The sequence below is a fragment of the Eupeodes corollae genome, chromosome 3 (assembly GCF_945859685.1).
Source record: "Eupeodes corollae chromosome 3, idEupCoro1.1, whole genome shotgun sequence".
Taxonomy (NCBI): domain Eukaryota; kingdom Metazoa; phylum Arthropoda; class Insecta; order Diptera; family Syrphidae; genus Eupeodes; species Eupeodes corollae.
Window position 1 is genome coordinate 83,003,791 of NC_079149.1, and position 26,165 is coordinate 83,029,955.

Here is a 26,165-nt window from a genome sequence, read left to right on the forward strand (position 1 = left end):
AAAACAAAGCCAGATCTTTCTTGTAGTGACGCAGGTGTCAAGAAGGTTCCACCTTTCATCGGCCTTGAAAGTTTTTCTTTTTGAGATTTCCTGTTTTAAATACAGTAGAGGTGCTAACTAGCTGAGCTTGGCTTACGTCAAGCATTGACCCTAATCTTGCTAATTCATCGGCTTTCTCGTTGCCTAGTATATCGCTGTGGCCAGGGACCCAGCAGAGTCTGATTTTGTGCTGTTCCCAAAGAACCTTAAGCCAGTATGAAACAAGCTTTGATTTGACCTCAGTTGCAGTAATCGCTTTTATTGCAGCTTGGCTATCAATGTAAAAGGTGATATCAGCTCGTGGTATCGCCATCATTGATACCTTCATAGCAGCTGTTGTCACTGCCAGGACCGCCGCTTGGAAGACGCTACTGTAGTTTGGAAGCCTAAGCTTCAGAACAGAAGCCTGCCCCTACACCAGTGTCCATTTTAGAGCCATCAGTATACATATATAGCTATTGACGACTCATTGAGTATGGTATATTATCTATCCATTCCTCTCTGCTTGGTATGGCAGCCTGGAATGGATTATGGACATCAAGTTCGGGTATTTTAAAGTCTGTTGTATTACTATGACCCATAACTTTATGAAGGATCTGGGCAAGTCCTATGGAACTGTTTATCCAGACTTTAGTTTGACTAAGTCTCCGGACACTTTTGGCCGCAGATTTTTGAAAAAGGAGGTCTAGGAGAACTAGATTGAGCATAACTTCCAGTGCCGCAGTTGAAATGGATCTCATTGTCATATAGTTGCTATATGTCGAAAGTAAAAACAAAGAAAAGCTTTTCTCGGCATGATATAAAAATAAAATTCAATAGCCACTAAACCCATAGTATAAATTATTCCCTTATATTATGACCCTTGTTAATTCAGGAAGAGATACTTGAAACGCCATTTTTTGTTTGAATAATAAAGTACCTTGGACACACAAATAAATTAAACTTATTTTGTTTTTACAGCCGCACGTCAAAATTTTGCAGCCAATCACAAAAGTTTAACAACAAGAGCCCATCAAGAGGTGATGGCTCATCCAATTGGGATTCTATTAGTAATACTTGGAGCTGGAATTGCGTCTTCGGCACCGAGCAGGCAAAACGTTGATTTTCTTAGCTTTAATGTTTCAGATTCTTTACGTGACGGTTTGTATATTATTTTTTGAATAGTCAGGATAATTTTCTATAGAGTTTCAGTGGTAAATAGTTGTCAAAATTAAGTTTATAATGGCCAGGTTATATCTATAATTAAGTGTTTGGTACATGGTGGATATGCCTACTGGGGAAGCCAGCCATGAAAAAAAAATGGCATAACGCGCTAATGTGCAATACCTCTTACGCTTACAACAGAACAATAATACACTTTTTAACTTAAACACTCACAAATTTTAAAGTTGGCAACTCCAAAATATCAATGAAAGGACTAAAGGTTGTAAGGTTTTTAAGGTTAGCCTATAGAGTACGCATATTGTTCTAAAAGCTCTTCCTCCTTTTATTCAAGAGTCATAAAACTCTTCAAATACTTTTTTTTGAAAATTGTAAATGAATATTCTGTTTAAAGGACAATTTTTAAAGAGCTATTTTTCATATTAATCTTAAAGACAATTTAACTTGTTTGAAGAGAAATATGAGAGCGAGGTGCGTACTAGCAATATTATGTAAGCGTTAAGGTGGCGGGGAAATTTGCACTTTTCGTTCAAGTCAGTTTTGGACAACCAAATAATACGGATGAAAAATCCACATTTAACATCATAGACGATTTATTGACAAACGAAGAGACACTAAAATGAGTCACTTACAAAAATTAAATATGAATACTGTCCTTTGATTCTTAGAATGTCCTTAAATATTGGAGAGAAAATGGGTCTTGACATTAACGAGAACAAAACGAAGTATTTACTGTCGTCAAATAGAGTCGATTCACACCGTAGTTGGTCAAAATGCGACAGGTACAACTTCGAGGTGGTAAACGAATTTGTTTATCTGGGCACTGCTGTTAATTCTGCGAAATACATTAGCAGGGAGATCAAATGCAGAATTACCCTTCCTAATCGCTGTTTCTTTGGCATAAGTAATCAGTTGAGGAATAAGGCCCTATCGCGAAGTACCAAAGAGACACTGTATAAAACTTTAATCATCCCAGTCTTGCTGTATCTTTGAGAGGAAGGTTCTGCGTACGATATATGGCCCAGTTTGTGTCGACAGCCAAAGTAACATCTGGTGGAGAAGATTTAATCAGGAGTTATACGAGCTGTACAGCGACTTGGCACTGGTCAAAAAACTGCGTCTACAACGCTTAAGATGCCTAGGGCATGTCGAGCTAATGAACATCGAAGCTCCAGCCTGTAAGGTATTCAACGCCAAGCTTGAATTAACAAGAAGCAGAGGCAGGCTTCATCTCCGTTGGAGTGATCAAGTTGAGGCCGACGCACGTCAACTTGGTATTCGAAACTGGAGGCAGCAAGCTAGAGATCGAGTAAGCTGGCGAAAGTTATTATTTGAGGCCCAGGACCACAATGCGCTGTAGCGCTAACAAAAGTAAAGTAAGTAAGTTTCTTTCAAAAAGAGATTGTTGAAGCAAAGAAACAACAGATGGTTTTTAAAAACTAAATGTACATTTTCTAAAGAGGTGGAATCGCTTTAAAGAGGGGTTTTCATAAGAACTAGTAATGTCAATGGTTTAAACATTTAATGATATAAACATCTTCATTTTCTATTTTTCTGGTTTCACAAGCAAGTTTGAAAATAAAAAAAAATAAGGATTACATTTGTAAACCAAGCAATATATCAGTTATATTTTTTAGGATTTATTTAGTTTTCTTTTCAATTTTAAGTTAGCCATTCATGATAGAGCCAAATGGAGCCGGTCAAAAATGGACCGTGTATGATTAAACGTGTGTGATTAAACTGGCTTTGTCAACCAATTATTATTTTCACCAAGTCAAAAATCAATGCTTGGCTTTGCCGTGTGTGGGGAATCAACAACCCAAGCAGCTCTGTCTGTTTACACAATCTTATCTCGCCACCTAACAACTATCTAATAGCCTTCTCACACCAAACCCAAAACCAAGTTTTGGGCAAAATGTTTTCGAAAACCCGAAAATCGTTCACATAAAACATTTACACGTTTTCATTTGACATTTAAATTTGTTTAACACCGGCTGTCAAATTTTGTATTGATAAAAAAATTTGTAAGTTAAAAGTTTTGTTCTTCTCAAATTATTTGTGGAAATAAAATGAATTCTAAACAATTCAAATTGATTTTAACGTAACACCAGGTCGTCTAGAAAAAGAGTTTCAACTGAAGTTTTGGGGACGGGTGGAATGGGCTCACGACATGAACCAACAAGAACTACAAACTCGCTTGGCTGCAGCTTTCCTCTTAGTTCACTTTAACCGGTCCAAACAATTCACTAAGAAGAAGCTAATTGTGTAGAAAATATATCATTGAATCAACAACAAACAAAACTTTTACAATATAAATTAATTTTATAACATTTTCTTCTTCTTTTACAACAAATTCTATGCAAAATACTGAGCTTATGACTATTGCTTCTGTTGGCCAAATGTGCCTTCAGAATCACCATATGTATATTTGGGCTGAAATTCTGAACGATTTCGTGTAGGCCAATTCCTAGTTTCACATTCGTACCAAAATCACACTCATCCAATGCGATCACTGAAACTGTTATGATGAGCTGCAATTTCTCCATGACTATCTCTTTAAATTCTTCCTTTGAGGACTCCTGGTTTGTCCAAAGCATTGAGGGTCTTCTTAATGTTGGCAGGCTGTTCATCAAGTTGCGATAGAAAACTGCTGTGGAACAACGATTCCCACATTGTGGAATGTTTTAGCGCAAATTTTCCTAGCTCGATTTTCTTTTATACTTATTCTCCTCTACAAATGAACTTATCGCCTTTCTCAATTCTCCCAAACCCTTGTGATTGAACGGAGTTACCGGAAAGTTTTTCTCCGGGGCTTTTATTCTCGACGTTGGAAAATTGTCCCACAATTTTTCTGTTGCTACGCAGCTCGCCCAAAGTTTCCTTTTTTGTTTTTTTTTCTCTTCCGTATTCCGTAAATAAAAAACAAAAAGAAATAATTCTTATTTTGTAACAAAATTGTATAAATAATATTACTTACAACAACCAAATTTATTTCAAAATGAAATACTTGTTTTGACAGCAGCCATCAGCTGTTTTGTTTACATTAATTTTATCATAGACATACTATACATGGACTGCTAGTAGCCAACTTCACGATGGTTCCACTTTTAACGGACAAAACACTAGCGCAAAGAGGACTATGCGGAAAATTTGTGTAACATTTATGACACTTGACATTGGAGATTCTTTCTTGTTTTCTCATATGTTTATGTATTTTGTGTTGTGATTTGTGTAGTTGATCAAAATAAAAGAAATTTAAATAAGAAATAAAAATGAAAAAGTGTTCAATTCTAGGATGCATTTCGCATCAATTGAACAGATATGTGTCTTTGTTTTTGTAAGTATATTTTTAAGGAACGTATGATTCCTAGCTAAAATCATATTTTTTACCATTATTTAGACTGGTTCGTAAAGGCGTAGTCAGAGAAGAATGGAGACTAGCTATTGAATCTCTAAATGGCCAGGTGATAGATTCAAGTCGACCGCTCCAGAAATTTTTCACCTGCGATCTTCACTTCTATAAAAAATGTATTAAGACGCTTGAGACTAACAAACGTCTCACAGAGGATGCTGTTCCAACTCTTTTCCCTAACATGCATAACATGATAGAACAAATGTAAGATTAATCATTTATTCAAAACAAATTCAACCTAAAATTTTCTAATTACAGAAAAGAAGAAGTTTAAGACGATCAGGTAGATAACTTTGACGAAGCTTGTTGCAGGATGGAACAAATGTAATATAATTCAGTTTCATTACAAATTCTACATAATTTTCTACTTTTAGGATTGAACCACCAATCGATGAAGTTCAAGATCATCCAACTGATGACTTGGCAGAAGCACCCATCAAAAACGAACAAACTGGAAATAACTTGGATGGAAGGTACTTTTTATATCAGGAAACTCTTCATTTGATTTTGTTTGTATTTATTTATTTATAAAAAATAATTTTCAAAATAAATTTGTAAATTATTTAAAAAGAAGGCAAGACCATTTAATGCCGTTAATAGAAAATATAGAGATAAATAAGTTTTAAAATTTCTTCGCATTTGTTGCGCTTCGATATGCGTTCTTTAACATTAACCAATGGAAAATGAATCGCTTCCTAAGGTACCACCTCGTTACCTTTTATACTGACATAACTTGGAATCCAGGCTATCACAATGTGGCTTCGACTTCACGTTTCGTTTGACAATCGTAAGGAAACGAACGTAATGTAACGTAATGTGACTCCAAACGGAAGCTCTAGTTCAATTATGACTGAAACACATACACGCTTCAGCTTCGTCTACGTTACGGAAGGAATGCTTTGAGGTTGCTTTGAATGAAATTTCTATTATTTCATCCCTCCAAAGAGCAGATATTTAGTTTGTTGACATTTTTTTATAACTGATGAGCTGTCAGACAAAGCAAATGTTCAGATAATTGAACTAGAGCTTCCGTTTGGAGTCACATTACGTTACATCACGTTCTTTTCCTTACGATTATCAAACGAAACGTGAGGTCGAAGCTCCATTGTGATAGCATGCATTGAATTCCTCTGGCTCAACTCGTTAACGTCAGGCGAAGCCGAAGCTAAAGCGTGTTTGTGTTTCAGCCATATATAAAAATTTGCTTTGTCTGGCAGCTCAACAGCTGTAAAAAAATGTCAACAAACAAAATAGTTGCTCTTTGGAGGGATGAAATAATAGAAATGTTATTCAAAGCAACCTCGAAGCTGGCCCATCGTAACGCAGACGAAGCCGAAGCTGAAGCGTGTTTGTGATTCAGCCAAAAAAAACACGCTTAAGCTTCGGCTTAGTCTGCGTTACGTCTGCTTCGAGGTTGCTTTGAATGACATTTCTATTATTTCATCCCTCCAAAGAGCAACTATTTTGTTTGTTGACTTTTTTACAGCTGTTGAGCTATCAGACAAAGCAAATGTTCAGTAAATTTGAACTAGAGCCTCCGTTTGGATTCATATTTCCTTCCGATAGTCAAATGAAACGTCAGGTCGGAGCTTCATTGTGATAGCATGCATTGAATTTCCATGGCTGAACTCGTAAACGACAGGTGAAGATGAAGAGTGTTTGTGTTTCAGCCATTATAGATTGGTATGGTGGTACGTTCCAAGGATTTATATCTGAATAATCTTAATCTACTTAAAAATAATGTTTCTTGAATTTTCTTTTCTACTTTTTTGATTTTTCTTCAAAATACGAGCCAATTGTTAATGGCTTAGTTCAATCTTAGTCAGATAGGGTATCCGGATACCTTTCTGTAAGTGTTTCACGTGTAAAATAACAGCTGATCAAAAACAACAGAGATTTCAAAAAAGGAATCCAAAGAATTTCTGGGGTATGTAGGTATCTGACAGAACAGCTAATTCAACACATGATGGTTGAATTTCAAGAAACTTGAAAATTGATTTCAGTTTTTTGTATTTGTTGGTAAACGAAAACATAAAAAAGGTTAGTTGAAGTTATATTTGAGGATGTTCTGTACATAATAGAGGATGAAGAAGCTATTTACTTCTTCTGCTTATTCGTAAATAAGATCGAAATTCTTCCAAGCTATATCTAGGAATTGTCTTTTCATGATAGTCCTCGTTTCTGTCAGGATAATTTTCTGTTAAACGTAAGTCATTTAAAACCGGAAATTTCGCAAGTAAAGTATTAATCGTATAGAATTCCAATTCCAAAAGAGGAAATTTAACATAGATTACACACTAACGTTATTTCTTATTTATTAAATTGTTACGCACCTATCCATTCATTATCGACCGACTAATCAGTTGAACTATCTATTAAATGTTTTATCTTACAACAATTTTTACTTCAAAGCTTAAATGTTTTTCTGCTTTTTAAAAGCTGAAAGTTGTCTTTATTTTTTGACAGCTATCTCAATACACCTATCCAACTCGTTCAACAAGGTATGAACAAATCCACCTATCCAACACGAGATTGAACGCAGCCAATGTTTTACTTATCATGCAATAAAGTTGTTAATTGCCAAAATTTAACCCAAATTATTCGAAAAACACAAATTTCCAATAAACAAGTTGACTATTGGGCGGTGGAAATCAACTAAGTATTTCGCCTCTGCAACCAACTTGAAGCAACTTTATATAAGTTGTCGGCAATTAAAATGCTCAGTGGTTGCCAGGCTTTTAATTTTATTTTGTTGAAAAATTACGAGTCAGTTCGTAACTCAACCCATGTGTATAACGAGACCTATCGACTTTCACAATGTGAACGTCTAAAGTAGTATTCACATGAGCACGACCAACGAACGACGAATAAATTACAAAATTTGAGTTTATATACGTTTGAAGACATATTTCCACACAAATTCTTAACAAAACGATAGCAATATAGTTTATATTTGATTTATGATGCACACTTTTACTTTTCAATATCATATATTAATAAATTTAAGAAAACATATGTATTCGAAAAAAATTGTAGTTGGTACGAACTGTCAAACTTTATTGCGTTCCACATTATCCACACTCGCACCGAATAAAATAATCACGCGTACTTAACCCAAAAAAATCGATCTTATTTTGGTTTCGGACTTCGGTGGTGAATGGTGTTTGGCTGTCTCTCCTTGTCAAACTTCATTCGCGACGAATTAAAAACTCTCATGTTAAATAAATGTCAGAATCACCGAATATTCGTTCATTCGTGTCGTGCTCATGTGAATACTGCTTTAGGAAAATGTCATGGGAAAGTTTGTTGTCTGCTGGTTCTCTTTTATTACTGAAGACAAATGACGTGGTTTGGTTTTGGTTTACTTGATTAAAGCAAAGGAAGAAGGAACTCATTGTCGTTTTTCAAAGTAAAAACCTCAAGTTAATTGTTTGATTTATATTGTGAATTAATAAATATTATTAAAATGCTCGAAATTAAAAGTGTACTTGAAAAGTTCTACGGTGATTATGTTAACCATACATCGAAAAAACTCAAGATGATCGATGCTTATCTTTTGTACATCTTATTTACCGGCGTTATTCAATTTGCCTACTGCTGTTTGGTAGGAACCTTTCCCTTTAACTCATTCCTGTCTGGGTTCATATCGAGTGTGAGCTGTTTCATTTTGGGAGTTTGTCTACGGCTTCAAGCAAATCCAGAAAACAAGACAATATTTTGTAAAATCTCGCCGGAAAGGGGATTTGTTGACTTCATATTTGCTCATGTTGTATTGCATTTAGTTGTAGCTAACTTTATTGGATAAAACAATGTACATTTTAGAGATAACTTAATAAAACAATATTGCAATTTTTAATCAAAACGCTTAGTTTTATTTTATATCAAAACAAAAATACACGAATAAAGACTTTTTCAGTTTTTTGTAATTTTGGTTTTACAACTATATTTAAATCATGGTTAAAGAGTAATGTTTTGTATCTAATCGCCTCCTTCTTTTTTCTCCTTTATTGCTTCCTGAAAGAAAGGTATTTTTATTTAACAATTAATGATAGTATAGAATTTATTTAAAAGTAATGTGAAAGAATTAGATAAAGAAAACATCTCATGCAAACTCTGCATATCAATATATTTGTTCATATAAGGTGGTGGCCAAATGTGAAGAATAAAGTAATGAATTTTTCTTCACTTTTGGTACCTCTTTCTTAATATCCAACAAGTTAGAATAATATTTTCTTTATTTTGAAACTAAAACAAAATGGGACGTACAAAATATTGTTCTCGCGAAGAATCTGTTTGATTTTGAAATTAAGAGATGAATGCCACACTTTAGGTTTTATTGAAAATTCACTTCTACGTTATCCGTGTGTTGTGGCTCGAATATTAAAGGACTGATATAAACCACAAACTCCAACATATACAAAAAGACGCCCAATGAAAACTTCATCAACCTCGACAGATAAATAGTTAGAGAATCTCTTAATCAACCATTTGAAACATCTTTCTTAAAAACGCATTTTTCATTGGATTTTATTTCCCGAATGATTCGCTGACGTTTGCAAGAAAAAAATGTACAGTAAAAGAAACATACAGCAGTGCATAGAATTCGTAAACTTCAACGAAGCATCAGGGAGTCCTAGAAACTGGAAACATATTTTGTTCAGCGAAGAAAACAAAATAAATTTGTTTGGATCTGATGGCTGATTTATGTTAGAAGGAAAAACAATAAAGAACTAAATCATAGAAATACCATAAGGACGGTAAAGTTTTGTTGCGGTAACGAATGCCGATATAACGAATGATCGATATTACGAACACTTTTTTCAAGTCAATTAGGTATTCTATATAACGAACAAAAAAATTACTGTAAAGGATTTCATATCTACTAACACGTATGTTTATGATAATATTGGAAGATACGCAATTTCCCATTACACAAGTGTTTTTTTTGCTTGCTTAGTTATGTCCTACATATTCGCCTTCGTGTATGTAGACAGTTGCTCTATTCGCTATGCACAAAACTTTAACGGATTTTTAGTCCCATGTTTGTTGTTTTACGTTTTTAAGCGCCGTGAATATTTAACATGGTTTCTCAGTTTCTTGTCTGATGCTGAATAAGAAAGTTATGCAGGATGTCGTCGCGTAAACGTCTTACAATGGAAGAAAAAATTAAAATCATTGACGAATATAAAAGAGGAGTTTCGATTTCGGGCTTTTCGAAGAAGTTTGGAATTCCCAAGTCTAGCATATACACTATCAAGAAAAATGAGAGCAAAGTTCTCGAAAGTCTGAGAAATACCAACAGTGGATCTTTTCGTAGACGATCATTAAAGAAGAGTGAATATTCCAAAATTGTAACCACATTGTACAAATGGTTTATTGCCCAACTTGAATGTCATGTTCCTTTTAATGGTAACATTTTAAAGGCCAAGGCATTGCAGTTTCAAAAAAATACTACCACGGTTCAGTGGTTGGCTAACAAAATTTAAAAAGCGCTTTGGAATTCGACTTCTTAAAGAGTCTGGTGAAAAGCTTTTATCGAGGGGCAGACCTTGTCAAAACATTTAAGAAGAAATTAGCTGAAATAATTAGAGAAAATAAACTCACCTATAATGCAATTTTCAATGCGGATAAAACTGGATTATATTGGAAAAAGCTACCAAATACTACATCATTATGTTCACACTGCAAAACCGAGTGCCCCTGGCAGAAAAATGTCTAAAGAACGTCTTACTTTTCTAGCGTGTTCAAATGCTACAGGTTTAAAGAAAATTAATCCCCTCATCAGTGGCAAATAAAAAAAGACAAGGCCTTTTAAAAACAAACCTTTACCCATTAACTACACCTACTCAAAATCTGCATGAATGAATGCAACTCTCTTCAAAACGTAGTTCTTTCAAAATTTTGTTCCACAGGTTTGAAAAGAGATGCCAAATCTTTAAAGTTACTAAACTCCGTGTTTTTTTTGGGTTGAAGAATTTTTAAGAGACCAGAAACTTTCTATAAATGCTTTATTAATTTTGCACCATGCTCCTAGTAATCCACCAGAAAAAGAATCAATAAAAAAACCGATGAGGGCAAAATTTGGGTGGTGTATATGCCACCAAATGTAACACCTTTCATCCAGCTCATGGATCAAAATGCCATACGCATGACTAAGCTTTTTTATAGACACAGCTTGCTTAGCAAAATTGTGAATTCCGTAATTGGCATAATCAATGCTCTAAAAGATCTTAATCTTTATGATGCTGTATTACTCATTGCTTTGTCATGTTAAAAAGTATCCGCGGTTGTGCTTCACAAGTGCTAGAAGAACATTTTATCTCCAAGTTCAGATGAGAAATTTGATGAGGAGGATGATGTTCCTCTATCATCTCTCCGTAATCAAAACGATATGATCGTTGTAGCAAATGAAGTGGCTCTTATGAAAAATATTTTCCCAGAGGTAAACACAATTTTAAAATGTTTTGTAAGCTATGAAGTCTTACATAATTTTTTCAGACTGAATTCACTACATATGATTTGAAGTCCTGGAATGATGATTATGAGTAATCCTTGAACCCGAAATTATTGATAGCAACAATGTGATGAAAATGCTAGCTCAGAAAATGAAGTTCAAAGAATGAGTCATCACGAAGCTGTCCGAAATTTTGACAATTGCATCCAATGGGCAGAACAAAATGGAATTGAAAACTCTAAAGTCTAAGAAGTCTAATAAATTAATGAAAAATACAAATGTACTTTCTATTAACCTAAAGATTTGTATGAAAAAAATGTTTCGATGCAACGAATTGACTCTGGACATTATATCGTTCGTTATACTGGACCACCACTGTATACAAATTTAGTGATGTTTTTCTTATAATGGATTAGGTCCACCTTTTGAATCAAAAATATAATGACTAATGAAACGTAACTCCAAAAATTGGAAGACGGTTTTCTTATATTTGCAAATATAATCTGAAATATAAACTGACATTCCAGGGGGATAATGACCCCAAACGCACTGCTAAAGTCGTGACAAGGTGATTTGAAATAAAGAATGTGTCACGTTTTACAATGGCCGTCACAATTGCCAGGTCTAAACCTCAGAAATAAATATTAACTTACAATACATGTTACCATTTTAATATTTTTTTTAGACTTTTATGTTAAAATTTTTGGAAAAGCATTTCACTCTTATTATTCTGGCCACCACTGTATGAATGACCAATTAAAAAACAAATGGAAAAGAACTTTTTCAAATTCGTATGAACCCAAAAGTTTTGGTTTAACTGTCCTGAGTTTTTGACAAGAGCAACTTCACTTAACCAGTCCTTTATTTTTAACACAAAATAGTTTAAATAAAAATAAGATAAATTAGGTGGCGCAAACAGTCCTCTGAAAACTATGATCTAGTGACTAGAACACTCAACAATTCCTGGTATGGGAGTAATGTTGTCAGAGTTTGGTCAGTTCTAAGCCAAACAGCTTATTTGGCAAGATTTACTTTTTGAGGCAGTGTTGCTGAATCTCATGATTTTTCATTTTCACTCCCATCTCATGATCTCATGAATTTATTGAAAATCTCATGATTTTTCAAAACTCCCTTCAAAAAAGGTATTGGTGCCGATGAACCTGCAGTGATGATGGGAGTGGACTCATCAGTTCGCACTTATTTACAAGCTGAGGTCCCAAACTTATTTATAATGAAGTGTATTTGTCACTCCTTTCATTTCTACGCTTTATTTGCATGTTTCAATTAACCCTCAAGTACTGAAGACTTATGTTGAGATGTTTATAATTATATTCGAATAGTACTAAGAGAATTGCAGCATTTAAAACTTTTGGAGATGAAGCCAAATAAAATTTTACAGACACGCTGGCTTTCGAGGTAAGAAGTAGTTAATTGTATTCTTGAGCAATATGATGCCTTAAAAGCATATTTTAACAACGTAACAAAAAGTGATAACTTATTATCAAGGAAAACTATTCTAAATATGCTCAATGACCCTGTTAATTATATGTATTTATGTTTTCTTAGTTTTGTGCTAGCGTTTTTTACTAAACTTAACAAATGCATGTAATCCGAAAAGCCCAAAATTCAAGACATGTATAAGGAAGTCACTGTTGAGTTTCTTTTTAAAAAAAAGTTACATCGACAGTAGAAATACTAAAAATATAGATTATATGTATAAATTGTTCAAGGTTTTCAATGTCGTTGTTTGTTGAAGGTACCAAGGAAATATGTTCCAGATTTAACTTCAAAAACAGTGTCTTCATACATATGGAATCTTAGTCAACAACAAATGTAAACAAAAATGTTCAGTACATTTTTCCTCTTTTAAACATTTTCCAAAACTAGTGGCTGAAGATTGTTGTCAAGAGATAAATAATGAACGGAGAATGTTAGTAAATTCAAACATTAAAACAAATGACTAAATAAACGACAACGATATTGAAGAATTTTGGAAGTATGTTCCCCAAATCAAACTGGGCGATGATAGATTGGCATATCCATTATTGTCTAAATTTGTTTTCGAGGTATTCTCACAGCCACATTCTTCAGCCAACACTGAAAGAATATTTTCAAAAGTAACATTACTCAAAACAAAAATCAGGAACAGACTTGAAAAGGATGCAATAATTGGACTATTCATTCCAATGACTTTACTAAAAATCATAGTTGTTTTGATTTCAAAGTCACAAAACCATTAACCGACAAATATTTTAGTAAAGTTTATAACCAATAGTAATGATTTATGTATGTGGATATAATAATTTCTAAAATATCACTAAATGTTGTTTAAAATCAAGCAAATTTGTACAAGAAAGATGGACTGTCGAACACTGAACGAGGTTAGGTTAGTTTGATGGGCTGGCGATTAACTTCTTCAATCAACTTGCTTCACTTAGATCAATGTATATCCATTGTGATACCCTGAAGTGTTGAATTGCCCTTTATTTAACCTATGACATCTGTGCGTTTGATAAAGCCGTATATGCTGTTTATCTTCGCGACAATCAATGAACAAAAAAAATTACTTTCACCTCAAAACAAAATCCAACAGTATTAAAACTTGGCACACTTACTAGGGGATGTCTGGTGATGACCCAAAAAAAGTCCCCAAGAATCCGACGTGAGCTCTATCGACAGTTAAGAGAAACATGAAGTTTGTTTCAGTTTTTCACGTTTATCTCGAAAACTATTTGTCGTATCAAAAAATGTTGTTCGACAAAATTAAAGCTCATTAAATTTTATAAAAAAGCTTCAGTGAATTTTTTCGTATCTCTTATAGTTTATAAAATAACTCTAGCGGCAGTAACGAGAAACATAGTGATTTTTCGGTTTTTCGGGTTTATCTTGAAAACAATTTGTCGTATCAAAAAATAATTTTCTATGACTAAATAAATAAATTTGTTTGCGTTTTGAGAACACTGCATAAGTCTTTAATTTTGGTCCTAATGCATCTTTTAATCCGTTTAGTTGAACAAAAGGACACATTTTGAGGTAATCGGGTATTTGTTAATATTAACAAAAAAATTAAAATCTACTTAAATAGTCATGGCAAAAGGACAATGGTACTCAAAAGATAAACGAAAAATAATTTTGCAGATGAAAGACAAGGAAAGGACAGTTTCTGACATATCAAAGCTTTTGGAGTGCTTCAGAAAAATGTTTTACAACGCGCTTCAGCATTTTGAAGAATTTGGAACCATTGAAAACATCGAGCAATGTCCTCATAAAATTAAGACTACATCAATAGAAGACAAAGTAATTTATCGTTTGCCAAGCAAGGATCCGTTTCAGAGCTCTAGTGCCATCCGCAACGAACTGAAAGAAAATTATGATGTCAACATATCATCATGGACGGTAAGCCGCCGATTAAATGAATAAAACGAACGTGGTTGCGTTGCCCAGCGAAAGCCACTCGTGCAAACAAAAACTTGAAAACCAGATTAAAGTTTGCAAAAACAAATTTGAACAAACCACTCATTTTTTGGAAAAACGTGCTTTGGAGCGACGAATCCAAATTCCGTGGGTTTGGTTCACATGGAAAAAGTATGTATGGCGTCCACAGAATATGCAACATAATCCTCGATATACTGTTAAACATGGTGACGGGAATGTTATGGTCTGGGCTGCAGTTTCCTGGCACGGTGTTGGTCCTATGGTAAAAATTGACACAAAAATGGACCAACATGTGTACAAAAGTATCCTAATACACCATATGATTCCATTTTCAGAAGAAAATTTACCACTTCTATGGAGATTTCTACATCACAACTTGTGAATACTCGTAATTGCTTAGAGGTCAATAAAATTAACGTTCTAAAATGACCACAACAATCGCTCGATGGAATGATGTGAAACATCAAATTGAAAAAAGAAAGTCGAAAAATTTGCAAGAATTATGGCAGTTGATTCAAGATGCATGGTATGTGTGACAACGATGTGTCGCTTTAGTTGAAAGTTTGCCTCGAAGATCCAGTACAGTCATAAAAAACAAAGCATTCCTTACCTAATACTGAATCCTCCATAATGTTAAGTTGCATACATTAAAAGTTATCCATCTAAAACTTAAAGTGTGCTAAACAAATGTTCATGTAAAAATGTTTCAATTCCCTTTTTACAGGGGCCCTACTATGTAACTCGATTCTACTTTTGATTCTATTCGAAACTCATGTCCTATTCTACTTTCAAATCGTACTACGTATGAAAGTAGAATCGGATGCCTGTTATACCAACTTGTTTTCAAAAAATGTTGTACTTTCAAACGATTATCGAGTTGTTTGACAATTTTAAAAACCAAAATAAAATAAAACATTTAATTTTTGTACAAGAATAATCATTACAAAAATTGACACTGGTGGAACTTGGTTTAATTTGTAAGAAAATGAAGAATTGTACGAACAAATAATAGAAGAATAAGAGATAATTTCAATGTAAATATAAAGGGTGATTTTTTAGCTATTATCTTTTTGGCAACACTGGTTTAAACGGCTGACGTATGTTTCGTGTTTTGTTTTAATTTTACCATGAATCGTTTTTCAAACAAACAACCCTTGCTAATTATTGAATTTTATTATCAAAATGCGTGCTCTGTTAGTTCATCGCGCGCTTCTTTCATTTTTTAGTCAGTTTAATCAAACCACTGAAGCGGCTTTTCGGGCTACTGTGACTAAATTTCGCACCAAATTTACATTGTTGGACATTAAACCACCAACACGCTTACGTAGAGTGTGAACTGAAGAAACCATAGCAGCTGTATCGGCCAGGGTTAATGATGACCATCGTCGCCGATCGCTACTTGGGCTGTATCTCAACAACGTGGAAAATTTTGCGGAAGGATTTTGGTGTGATGGTTTTCAAAATACAGCTTGTGCAAGAATTGAAGCCGAACGAAAAATTGTGTTTCAAAGCATATTTTTGGCTCAATGGGTACGTAAATAAGCAGAATTGTCGGTTTTGCAGTAAATATCGGCCAGAAGCATTGCAAGAGCTACGAATGCATCCAGAAAAATTCACAGTTTGGTGCGGTTTATGGGCTGGTGGCATCATTGGACCGCAAACTTCTTCAAAGATGATGCGAATCGTAACGTAACTGTGAATGGTGAGCGCTACCGTGAGATGATATCCAACTTTTTGTTTTGCCCAAAATGCATGAGCTTGACTTGCATGACATGTTTTCAACAAGACGTTGCCACATGCCACACAGCACGCGCAACAATGGACTCATTTCACATTCGGGACCTGTCAATTGGCCGCATAGATCCTGTGATTTAACGCCTTTGGACTATTTTTTGTGGGGCTATGTTAAAGCTCATGTCTAAACAGACAAGCCCGCTTCAATTGATGAATTGCAACAAAACATTGAAGTATTTATTGGTGAGATACAGGCTGAAATTTTGGAAAGAGTATACCAAAATTGAACTAAGTAGACCGATCATTTGAGGCGCAACCAAGTCGACATTTGCATGAAATAATCTTCAAACATTAAATCATATGGACTGTACTATCGATTCAAATAAAGATTTCATGCATTTTTCTGAACTTTATGTGTTTCTTTTGGAAAACTTTCCTTTAGCTTTTAAAAAATCGCCCTTTATGTAGAATATTTGAACCCATTCTTAATGAAATATATACTTTTGTTTTAGTTTTATTAAGAGCTATCATCTTTCTAAAGACGGATTTATGTTCTTACTTAACACCATATCATCCGACATGACTGCTCGCAGAAGACAAAATGCTATTCCGATTATCATTAAGTTATCAGCAGCATTGAATTTTTTGGCAATAGCAAGTTACCAAAACCAAATCGGTGGTGACAAGAACGCTGATTGCACAGCAAAAGATTTTTTATTTTATTAAATAAGTGTGTTAAATTCTTGTCCACCACTCTGTATGTTTTGTAAAGTTAATATTGAAAAGACCATAGACAATTTCAAAAAGGACAAATACACTTGAAATGATGTAGTACCTGAAGAAATAATAAATACGAAAAAAAATCGCTTTCTGAAATCTTAACATCTTATTTTCCAAAACACAATACATCCCTAAACAATGGAGAAAAAACAACCATAACAATTTATACTTTTTTTTTCAAAAACAAGGAAGTTTTCAACTAGAAACAACCTAGGGAACAGGCAGGATTCAGAAAAGGTTTCTCAACAACAGACCACCTAAAGACGATGAATCAATTAATAGAAAAGTGCAATGAATTTTGACAATAAATATACTCTTATTTAAAGACTTCAATAAAGCATTTGACTCTGTTGAACACCATCCTTATGGACATTCTTAGAAAACCGAAATATGAATCCAAACGATATTTAGACTGTCAAAAACAATGTAGCACAAATAAAAACAGGGGTTAAAGAACTTAAATTTAGAATAAAAAGAAGGGGACCCACTTATATTAGTATATACGTAGTAGTAGATAAAGACGAACTGGAAGACAATTTACCACATGAGCTGTAAATATACAGGAGATTACAACAGAAATCATTAGCTTATTCAAAAACCATGGACTACAAGTTAACAAAACAAAAACAAAAGTTTTAACAGACTACGTCAGAGAAAATATAATTCTGGACGGAGAAAAATTTAATGCGTGGAAGACTACATATACATACTTAGACATATACAAAATGTTAAGGACCAAGAAAAGAAAGAAATTAACAGACGTAGAACTTTACTAAAAAATCACTTGACCAGCTAAAGATCTGTCAGGCAAAAATGGAAAGAAAAACCCTAATTATTAGACCCAGCGAAAGAATAAGTCATGATTAAATCCAAAACCAAATATTTATCCCAAAAATGAAGAGCTCCTAGACAGGTGTTTCTGTAGATTCGGATTGTTTTTTGTTTGTTTTGTATTTGCTAGTTGCGGCTGATGTTAGGATAGATTTCTAATAGTTTCGTTTAATCTTTACTAACATACCTTAAAACGCTCTTCGAAAAGTGACAACTCAGCTAGTAAATCAGTGATTGCGTTCATAAAGGCTTCTTGCGGTGAATAGTCAGGAGTTGTCTGTATTCTTATAACGAATTTGTGCTCCAACGGATGAGGTACTTTGTATCCAGCGAAAAGAACATTTGGGTCCTTTAATAATTGACTAAAGACATATTAAATAAGAAAAACTATATTATTATTTTAAATAAATTCAGTTTCTATACTTTCTGATCATGTTTCCGAGGGTATGGTCTTCTTTGTTTACAGTAAAAATAGCAGCATTTGTTACTTTGGTATCCAATTCCTTCACGATTCTAAAATAACAATTATAATTAGTTATCATTCGGTTTGTTTTATCAGTTTACTTACTTTTTTTCACCTTCGTAAAGAAGAAAAGATTCAAAAGTTGGTGGAGCATTCATTGTGGGTTTTTTGAAGAAACAAACACGAACCAAATCCAAATGCCAATATCAATACACCGCGGTTTTAGTTAATTCCAATTTTTGTTTCGTGATTCCCTAGGTTATGACAGCTAACACCGAATAACTCAATTTTACAAACAACCTTTAACCATTCCAGTCAAAAAAAGATGACGTCAAAGATTGGAAGACATCGTATGAGGAAAATAATCAGCTGATCGTATTCCTTATATGTGTGAAACCTAAAAAATCTCTATAGGCGATTTATTTTTTAACTCTAAGGCACTATTCACATTAGCACGACCAACGAATGAACGAATAATCGTCGATTTTGACATTTCTTTCACATGTGAGTTTTTAATTCGTCGCAAATGAAGCTTGAATTTGACAATTGTTTTTTTTTTTTTGTGTTTATCATTATTGTGTTTTGCTTTGAAAACAAACAATTGAGAAAATGCGGTCGAAGCCTTATTTGTTTTAAAAAGAAGTTATTTGTGTCCTTGATTATAAACTAATAGGCTTTTGACACCAAACCAAAAACACGGTTTTCGCAAAATTATCGGCCTTGGCCGAAAACCTACATCGAAAACTCAAGTTTTTACATACATTTTTAGTAAACCACAAGTTTTATATAAAACCTCTCGAAAACTATTTGCAATTCAAAGTTGAACTAAATAAACAAACCTTTCGAAAAATTGAGCGCTCAAATTAATGTAAACAAAACAGCTGATAGCTGCTGTCAAAACAAATATTTCAGATTGAAATAAATTTGGTCGTGGTAAATAATATTATTTATACAACTTTCTTACAAAATAAGAATTACTGCTTTTTGTTTTTTGTTAACAGAATATGTAAAATTTGTCAATGTCGAGAATAAAAGCCTTCTTTTATGATTCTCCAGAGTTTCAAGCGAGGGAATCGTTATTTCAGTGAATAAAACCACAATAGTGGGCTATTGCAACTTGATGAACAGTCTGCCAATATCAAGAAGATCCTCAGTTCATTGGACAAACCGATCCTCAAAGGAAGAAGCCAAAGAGATAGTCATGGAAAAATTGCAGCACATCATTACAGCTTCAGTGATCGCTCTGTATGAGTATGATTTTGGTACGAATCTGGAACTAGGAGTTGACCTTTTCTGCTCCGGTCATAAGGACCTACACGAAATCGTTCAGAATATTCTCAACCCCTCCTATAAGTTGCTCGGGCAGCCCCAATATACATATGGTGATTCTGAAGGCACATTTGGCCAACAGAAGCAATAGTCATAAGCTCAGTATTGTGCATTGAATTTGTTGTGAAAGCAGAAGAAAATGTTTTAAATAAAACGAATTTTTATAGTAAGAGTTTACCTTTTTGTTGATTCTATAATATATTTTCTAGACAATTAGTTTCTCCTTAGTGAATTGTTCGGACTGGATGAAATGAACAAAGAGGATAGCTGCAATTAAGTGACCTTGTATTTCTTGTTGGTTAATGTCGTGAGCCCATTCCACCCGTCCCCAGAACTTCAGTTGAAACTCTTCTTCGAGACGACCTAGTGTTACGGCCTTGTCTGCGCTGATATGCTGCTCGATCATAGCATCGGAAAGTATTATCAACTCAAGGGTGTTGATGGCAAAGAAAAATCCTTAGGAGAATGTTTGCACTTCAAGAATTTAAAAAAAATATATTCTTGAGAAAATAGATACCATATAAAACACTGCGTGAAAGAAAGTACTTGAATATTTTCATTTTATCCGCATCCGAGACGGTCTGTGGTGAGTTTTTTGTATGTTCGTAGTGAAACGTTTGTTAAACAACTCAATGACGGGGTCCCATTCGTTCTATTGGAGCTCGTATAGATCTTTGTCTTCCTAAAAATCAACTTGATAAGTACCTACATAAGGCTAAAGTTTGTATCTTGCATTTCCAGATCCTTTTGTTCATTGCAGAGTATATCGAAAGTTCTGCATTTCGTTCTGAAATATAGTTTGAAATACTCATCATCGTTTACTAGCATTTCACAAATAATTTGAGAAGAACAAACTTTTTGCTCACAAATTTAACTTTGAAGGAGAAGAAGAATGATTTTTTTGGTTAAGTGAGCGCGATTATTTTATTCGTTGCGATTGTGGATGATGTGGAACGCGAATAAAGTTTGACAGTTCGTATCAACTACAAATTTTTTCGTGACGAATAAATTTGTTTTCTTAAATTTTAATATATGATATTGAAAAGTAAAAGCATGCTCCATAAATCAAATGGAAACTACATTGCTATCGTTTTGTTAAGAATTTGTGTGGAAATATGTCTTCAAACGTATATAAACTCATATTTTGTAAATCATTCGTCGTTCGTTGGTCGCGCTCATGGGAATACTGTTTAATGTCTTGATTTCCTTTGTGTTAAGCTCAGAGCTAATTATAAATTAATCCTGAACACAGAGTAAACTCACGAAGATGTTGTTCAATGAAGGTTTAATGTCAACCTCTTGAGTAGAATTATAATTTTGTTTGGATTCAGTTGTCAACATTTTGGTTGACAGCCACCAACCGTTGATTTTTATCATTAAAAATAAATAAGTGAAACTAAAACTTTTCCTCCAAATATACATATGAGCAAAGTAAGAAAAACAACTTTTCCATTGCAATTTCAGTATCCATGAAAAACATCTGAATATTTAAATAAGACTTAACTCACCAAACTTCAAAGGTTAACTCAGAGCTAACAACAAGATTATAATAGACTGATAAGTATATTTCAGGAGTAAATTCGAGTTTAACTCTGAAACTAGGATGATTTCGCACTGAAAAACTGATACTAAGCAAAGGATGAATAGATTGAGGAATCGAATATAGATTTCGATCCAGATGACAATCTAGCTCAACTCGATTTCTCAATTCAGGTGTAGATTCTATTCGATTCATCTTACCTAATGGGATTAAATAGAGAAATTCGAATTTCAAAATCGGATTATAGCTATGTTTAAAGAGCTGCATTTGTCTAATCTGGGCAGAAAAGTGTTGCTTCTTGGTGTTTATTGAGAGAGTTTATGAATTGGCTTACACTTCTCTGCCCTGGGCAGATAAGTTTAGCTTCTTGGTGTTTATTGAGAGTTTCTGCATAGTCTTACACTGGTTAGCGTTCATTGAGCTGAACTATCACACTCTACTTCTCTAAAATGTCAAAATCAGCAGATATCAATTTTGGATTATATATTGTTGACCAATTAATTCGAATACGGTCCAAGCTTTGTGTTTTTGACATAAATGTTATTAATTATAAATAGATTAGAGCTGAAGCGACGGACAGACCCGTCAACCTGAATGATTGAAATACATTAAAACAATGCCTTCCTGACTCACTCCGACCGCCCCCGCAGGGGTTTTTAATAAATAAATGTTAAATACTCTGGTGAAGATTTAAAAGTTTTAAAATTTTGAAAATATTTTGTATGTTTTGTTCGGAAGGAACCAAAAGGAGATTTTTTAGATTACAGTTAAAAAGTTTATTACAAATTTCATTGATTTTCGGGCAGTCTGTAGTTAAATGGTTGATGGTCAGCTGGATATTGAGTTGGCAGAGGTGGCAAATGGGTAGGGGATCTTTGTTGAGTAGGTGACTGTGGGTGAGCTGGGTGTGTCCAATCCTCAACCTGGTGAAGCATTTGTTCATGATTGCAGGCGTAGAGGTGGGGTAGATAACTGGGCTGCAATTTTGGTTGATGGAAGAATAGTGGTGATGATAACGAGACCAATCTATTATTTTTTGATAATTTTAAAATATCGTTTTTGGAAGGTTGGTATATTGATATTGCTAAATTTTAAGAAATTAATTCGATTATTGAAAAAGAAATATTAATTGAATTATTTAACTAATAATAATTAAATAACTCTTCTAAAATTGTATTTTTTAATTTTTCTCTCAATTCTAATTGCACCGAATTTTCTTTTTTTATTTTTCTTCTGACGTTTGACGTTTTTTCATGAATTTAGTCTGAAAATGTTTATGAATTTGATGAACACAACTCATAGTGACTTTCAACTTTCAACCATTCCAGTGTGTGAGTAGTTTTGTGAGGGATGGAGGGATCTTCAGTTTGTATGCCGAATTAGAACGTCTAATATGAGAAAGCACTTTTCATAACAAAAATTACTCTGAGTGTTTGTCAATTCGGGGCAAGAGGCAGTACCCGTGATAAAAATTGTAGATGGCACTGGCAGGAATCGATCTCAAGACCTCTGGTATGACAGTCCTACGCACTAACCATCACGATAGTCTGGTCGCAGAAATACATATTTATAGCATTTTCCATGGGTAAATTCAGATTTCCGTCGAAAATTGATTTTATTTTCGGTGCACTTGGAACACTATTGGAATTGTTTTTTTTTTTGTTGATCATTGGATTAGTACTTCATGTACTTTCATCTAAATTTTTTTTATAATTTCTTTAATTTTCCGAAAAATCCAGAACTGCAGATTTGATCTTAAATTAAAAATAAATCAATTTATTTTACCCATGGAAAACCTAAATAACTGCTCTGACCTAATTAGGCTTTCCACAACAAACCCAAAACTGGGTTTTCGGCAATAAGTTTTCGAAAACCCGAAAATTGTTTACACCGAACATATTCATTTGACATTTAAATTTGTTTAACACCAGCTGTCAAATTTTATATTGATGAAAAAAACATTTCAGAATGATCCCCAGAACTTTCAATATACTCTGCAATGAACTAAAGGATCTGGAAATGCAAGATACAAACTTTAGCCTTATGTAGGTACTTATCAAACTGAAAAAGGAAGGTAAAGATCTATACGAGCTCCAAAAGAACGAATGGGATCCTGTCATTGAGTGGTTTAAAAAACGTTTCGATACGAAAATACAAAAAACTCCCAGTATATCACCACCCACCGTCTCGGATGCGGATAAAATGAAAATATTCAAGTACTTTCTTCCGCACAGTGAAGATGTTCTATATGGTTTGTATTCTCCCAAGATTCAATTTTTTGCAAATTCTTTAAGTGCAAACATTCTCCTAAGGATTTTTCTTTGCTGTCGACACCCTTGAGTCGATAATTCTGTGTTGTGATAGAGCAGCATATCAGCGCAGACACTAACTCGTCTCGAAGAAGAGTTTCAACTGAAGTGCTGGGGACGAATGGAATGGGCATTCAACAAGAACTAGAATTTTGCTTGGCTGCAGCTATTCTCTTTGTTCACTTCAACCGGTCAGAACAATTCATCAAAGAGAAGCTTATTGTGTAGAAAATATACGATAAAATCAATAAAAACAAAACTTCTACAACAAAAATGAATTTTATTTAAAACATTTTCTGTTTTCTTTCAAAACAAACTCAATCCAAGATACTGCTTATGACTATTGCTTCTGTTGGCCAATATGCCTTCAGAATCGCCATGTATTGTGGCCGTCCGGCGGGGTTCAGAATATTTTGAACGATTTCGTGTAGGTCCTTATGGCTGGAGCAGAAAAGTTCAATTCCTAGTTCCAGATTTGTACCAAAATCACACTCGCCTGGCTTGTCGAAAGCACTGAGGATATTCTTAATGTTAGCATCGCTGTCCATCAAGGGACGATAGCCCATTTTTGTGATTTTATTCACTGGAATAACGATTCCCACTTTGTGGAATGTTTTGGCGCAAATTTTCCTTAGCTCGCTGCGACTTAAGGCCCAACTATAATAGGCATAAGCTATCATATGCTCGCATAAGTAAACGTGCGAATACAAAGAATCTCAATACGAGTGAACATAATGGAGTCTAGCTCCGTTTCGTTCAATTTTTCTTAGTTTCGTTAACTTAAGCACACTTAAGCAAGAGCGATCCCAGTCGCTCGCCGCATAAGTAAAATCTGACATTTAGATACGTGGGCAAAATTGCATTATGGTCGTGCAGTAATTTCGATAACTTAAGTGAATTATCGTTGGGTTTTTGGCATGAGCTTATGTTTGCTTATGCCTATTATAGATGGGCCTTTAGCCTCCGCCAGAGATTTCCTTTCATACTTATTCTCCTCCACAAATGAACTTATCGCCTTTCTCAATTCTCCCAAACCCTTGTGATTGAACGGAGTTACCGGAAAGTCTTTCTCTAGGTATTAAGCGAAAGCGTCGAACATATTTGCGGCGAAGAGTTGAAAGACGCATCCCTTGGAAACGTCATTACGAACTATGAGCAAGTCTTTCTCGTCCTTGGGTTCGTCACCGTCACGCCAGTAGCCATTGTGAATCCTAGTTCCTCGCTTAACAAAGAGCGTTTGAAACTCTGGATGATCTCAAAAGAACCGCCATTGCAGCAAATTCGCATCAGGGCTATTTTGTCGACGTTGGCAAATTTTTCATATTCTAAAACAAAAAGCAGTAGTTATTATTTTGTAAGAAAATTGTATAAATTATATTAGTTACCATGACCAAATTTATTTCAAAATGAAACATTTGTTTTAACAGCTGCCATCAGCTGTTTTAGGTTTGGTGTGCAAAGCCTTTAAAAAGAAAAAACGCCATGAACTACAATAACTTAGTTTCCGGCAACTTAAAGTTGGAAGTTGCATCTAAGTTGCTTTCCATCGGTCACTAGGGAACTTCTAGGAACTTTTAAGAATTCCTGTTTTTTTTCATTTTGTAACCAATATCTTTTTTTTGGAAAAAGACCTACTTTTAACAACTCTATTTTTGTAGTCATTTAAATCCTTCCATATAAGCTAATTAGGCCGTGAGCAACTTAAATTGCTCGGGGGATGAACCTTAAGTTGCAAGCCTAGTTCATTGTTCACTGTGTTTACTCCAGTGTTAAATAGCTATAGAGCATGTTTTGTCTACTGGAATGTTAAGTATCTCTTGCTCTCAAATGGAATGTTTTTAATATTTGACATGTAATGTAACGTAATTTACAAGTAAGCAGATGCTGAAGCAAATATTCAGCTCCGCTCCGCATTAGCTTAGAAAAATTAAATTAGGAAGATCGTGTTGTTTTGTTATTCAATTTTGTTATTAGTTTTTATATCTAAATGTGTTATAAATATTATCGTCATTCTTTTTAATTTGTACATTGATATCAAATTTTGTTGATCCAAATAATTATAAAAACTGTTATTTAATTATTCCTGTTTGTCTTTTAATTTTTCAATCGAGAAAAAAAAACAATTTTGTGCTTATGTGAAAGTAAAAATTATACACAAATAAAGTTATACACAATAAATTAATATAATTAAGTTATAAAATGAGTGGGAACAAAGGTGATTCCGACATATCAAAGAAAGATGAGTCCAAGGAGCACACCAGTCAGCTTAAGCGTCCGACCTTGAGCAAAATTGGCACCTACACTGCTCCTAAAGTCGCCCAGGAAAATCGTTCGGATTCTGTGTCTAGATCATCGACATCTTCAAGAGGTAGGTATCTACCTGATATATGTTGTGCGTCTCTAACAAATGACTCAAACTAATTATAATCCCATTGATGAATTATTTTGATTTATTCAACACATAATTTTTATAAAAAAAGTATTTATTGAATAATAGAATAATAATAAAAATCATGACCTCATATACCAAAAATTTTAATTTATTCTCTGATCAATATTTAAGCTATATTGATTCCACTTGATTATTATGGTATATATCTACACACATTAAAAAAGAACAACTTTGCCACGTTTCGAAGTAGATCTAGTAATTTAAATCTTGATTTGTTTATAACTTA

At 34.0% G+C, this 26,165-nt stretch overlaps 3 protein-coding genes and 1 long non-coding RNA gene across 4 annotated transcripts in view; 3 read left to right on the top strand and 1 right to left on the bottom strand.

Moving 5' to 3' along the window:
* The first annotated feature begins 4,409 nt into the window (after positions 1 to 4,409).
* On the top strand, positions 4,410 to 5,088 carry LOC129952831 (uncharacterized). Its single transcript, XR_008782396.1, has 4 exons — positions 4,410 to 4,537; positions 4,601 to 4,816; positions 4,871 to 4,936; positions 4,987 to 5,088. It is a non-coding gene; the product is annotated as an uncharacterized LOC129952831 (long non-coding RNA).
* Positions 5,089 to 7,982: 2,894 nt separating this feature from the next.
* Positions 7,983 to 8,474, top strand: LOC129952342 (dolichyl-diphosphooligosaccharide--protein glycosyltransferase subunit DAD1). The gene has a single exon (XM_056064878.1). It carries the CDS (start codon positions 8,079 to 8,081, stop codon positions 8,415 to 8,417), a length of 339 nt encoding a protein of 112 aa, XP_055920853.1. The 5' UTR covers positions 7,983 to 8,078; the 3' UTR covers positions 8,418 to 8,474.
* Positions 8,456 to 18,596, bottom strand: LOC129952341 (DNA-directed RNA polymerase II subunit RPB11). Its single transcript, XM_056064877.1, has 4 exons — positions 18,415 to 18,596; positions 18,270 to 18,359; positions 18,034 to 18,208; positions 8,456 to 8,626 (listed from the first exon to the last, which is right to left on the bottom strand). The coding sequence occupies exons 1-4, from the start codon at positions 18,465 to 18,467 to the stop codon at positions 8,591 to 8,593; spliced, it is 354 nt and encodes a 117-aa protein (XP_055920852.1). The 5' UTR covers positions 18,468 to 18,596; the 3' UTR covers positions 8,456 to 8,590.
* Positions 18,597 to 25,347: 6,751 nt separating this feature from the next.
* LOC129948806 (restin homolog) overlaps positions 25,348 to 26,165 on the top strand; it is a 42,990-nt gene continuing 42,172 nt past the window's right edge. The window contains exon 1 of the mRNA XM_056059853.1: positions 25,348 to 25,855. Coding sequence (XP_055915828.1) covers positions 25,687 to 25,855 — 169 coding nt within the window. The 5' untranslated portion in view covers positions 25,348 to 25,686. The remainder of the gene's footprint in view (positions 25,856 to 26,165) is intronic.

What these genes read in the sequence shown, in the direction of transcription:
- LOC129952342 (XM_056064878.1), top strand. Translation starts at nt 8,079, where the DNA reads ATGCTCGAAATTAAAAGTGTACTTGAAAAGTTCTACGGTGATTATGTT.
- LOC129952341 (XM_056064877.1), bottom strand. Translation starts at nt 18,467, where the DNA reads ATGAATGCTCCACCAACTTTTGAATCTTTTCTTCTTTACGAAGGTGAA. An exon ending in CTTTACGAAGGTGAAAAAAA is followed by an intron (nt 18,360 to 18,414) that starts GTAAGTAAACTG and finishes TTGTTATTTTAG; the next exon opens with AATCGTGAAGGAATTGGATA. An exon ending in CTCGGAAACATGATCAGAAA is followed by an intron (nt 18,209 to 18,269) that starts GTATAGAAACTG and finishes ATATGTCTTTAG; the next exon opens with TCAATTATTAAAGGACCCAA.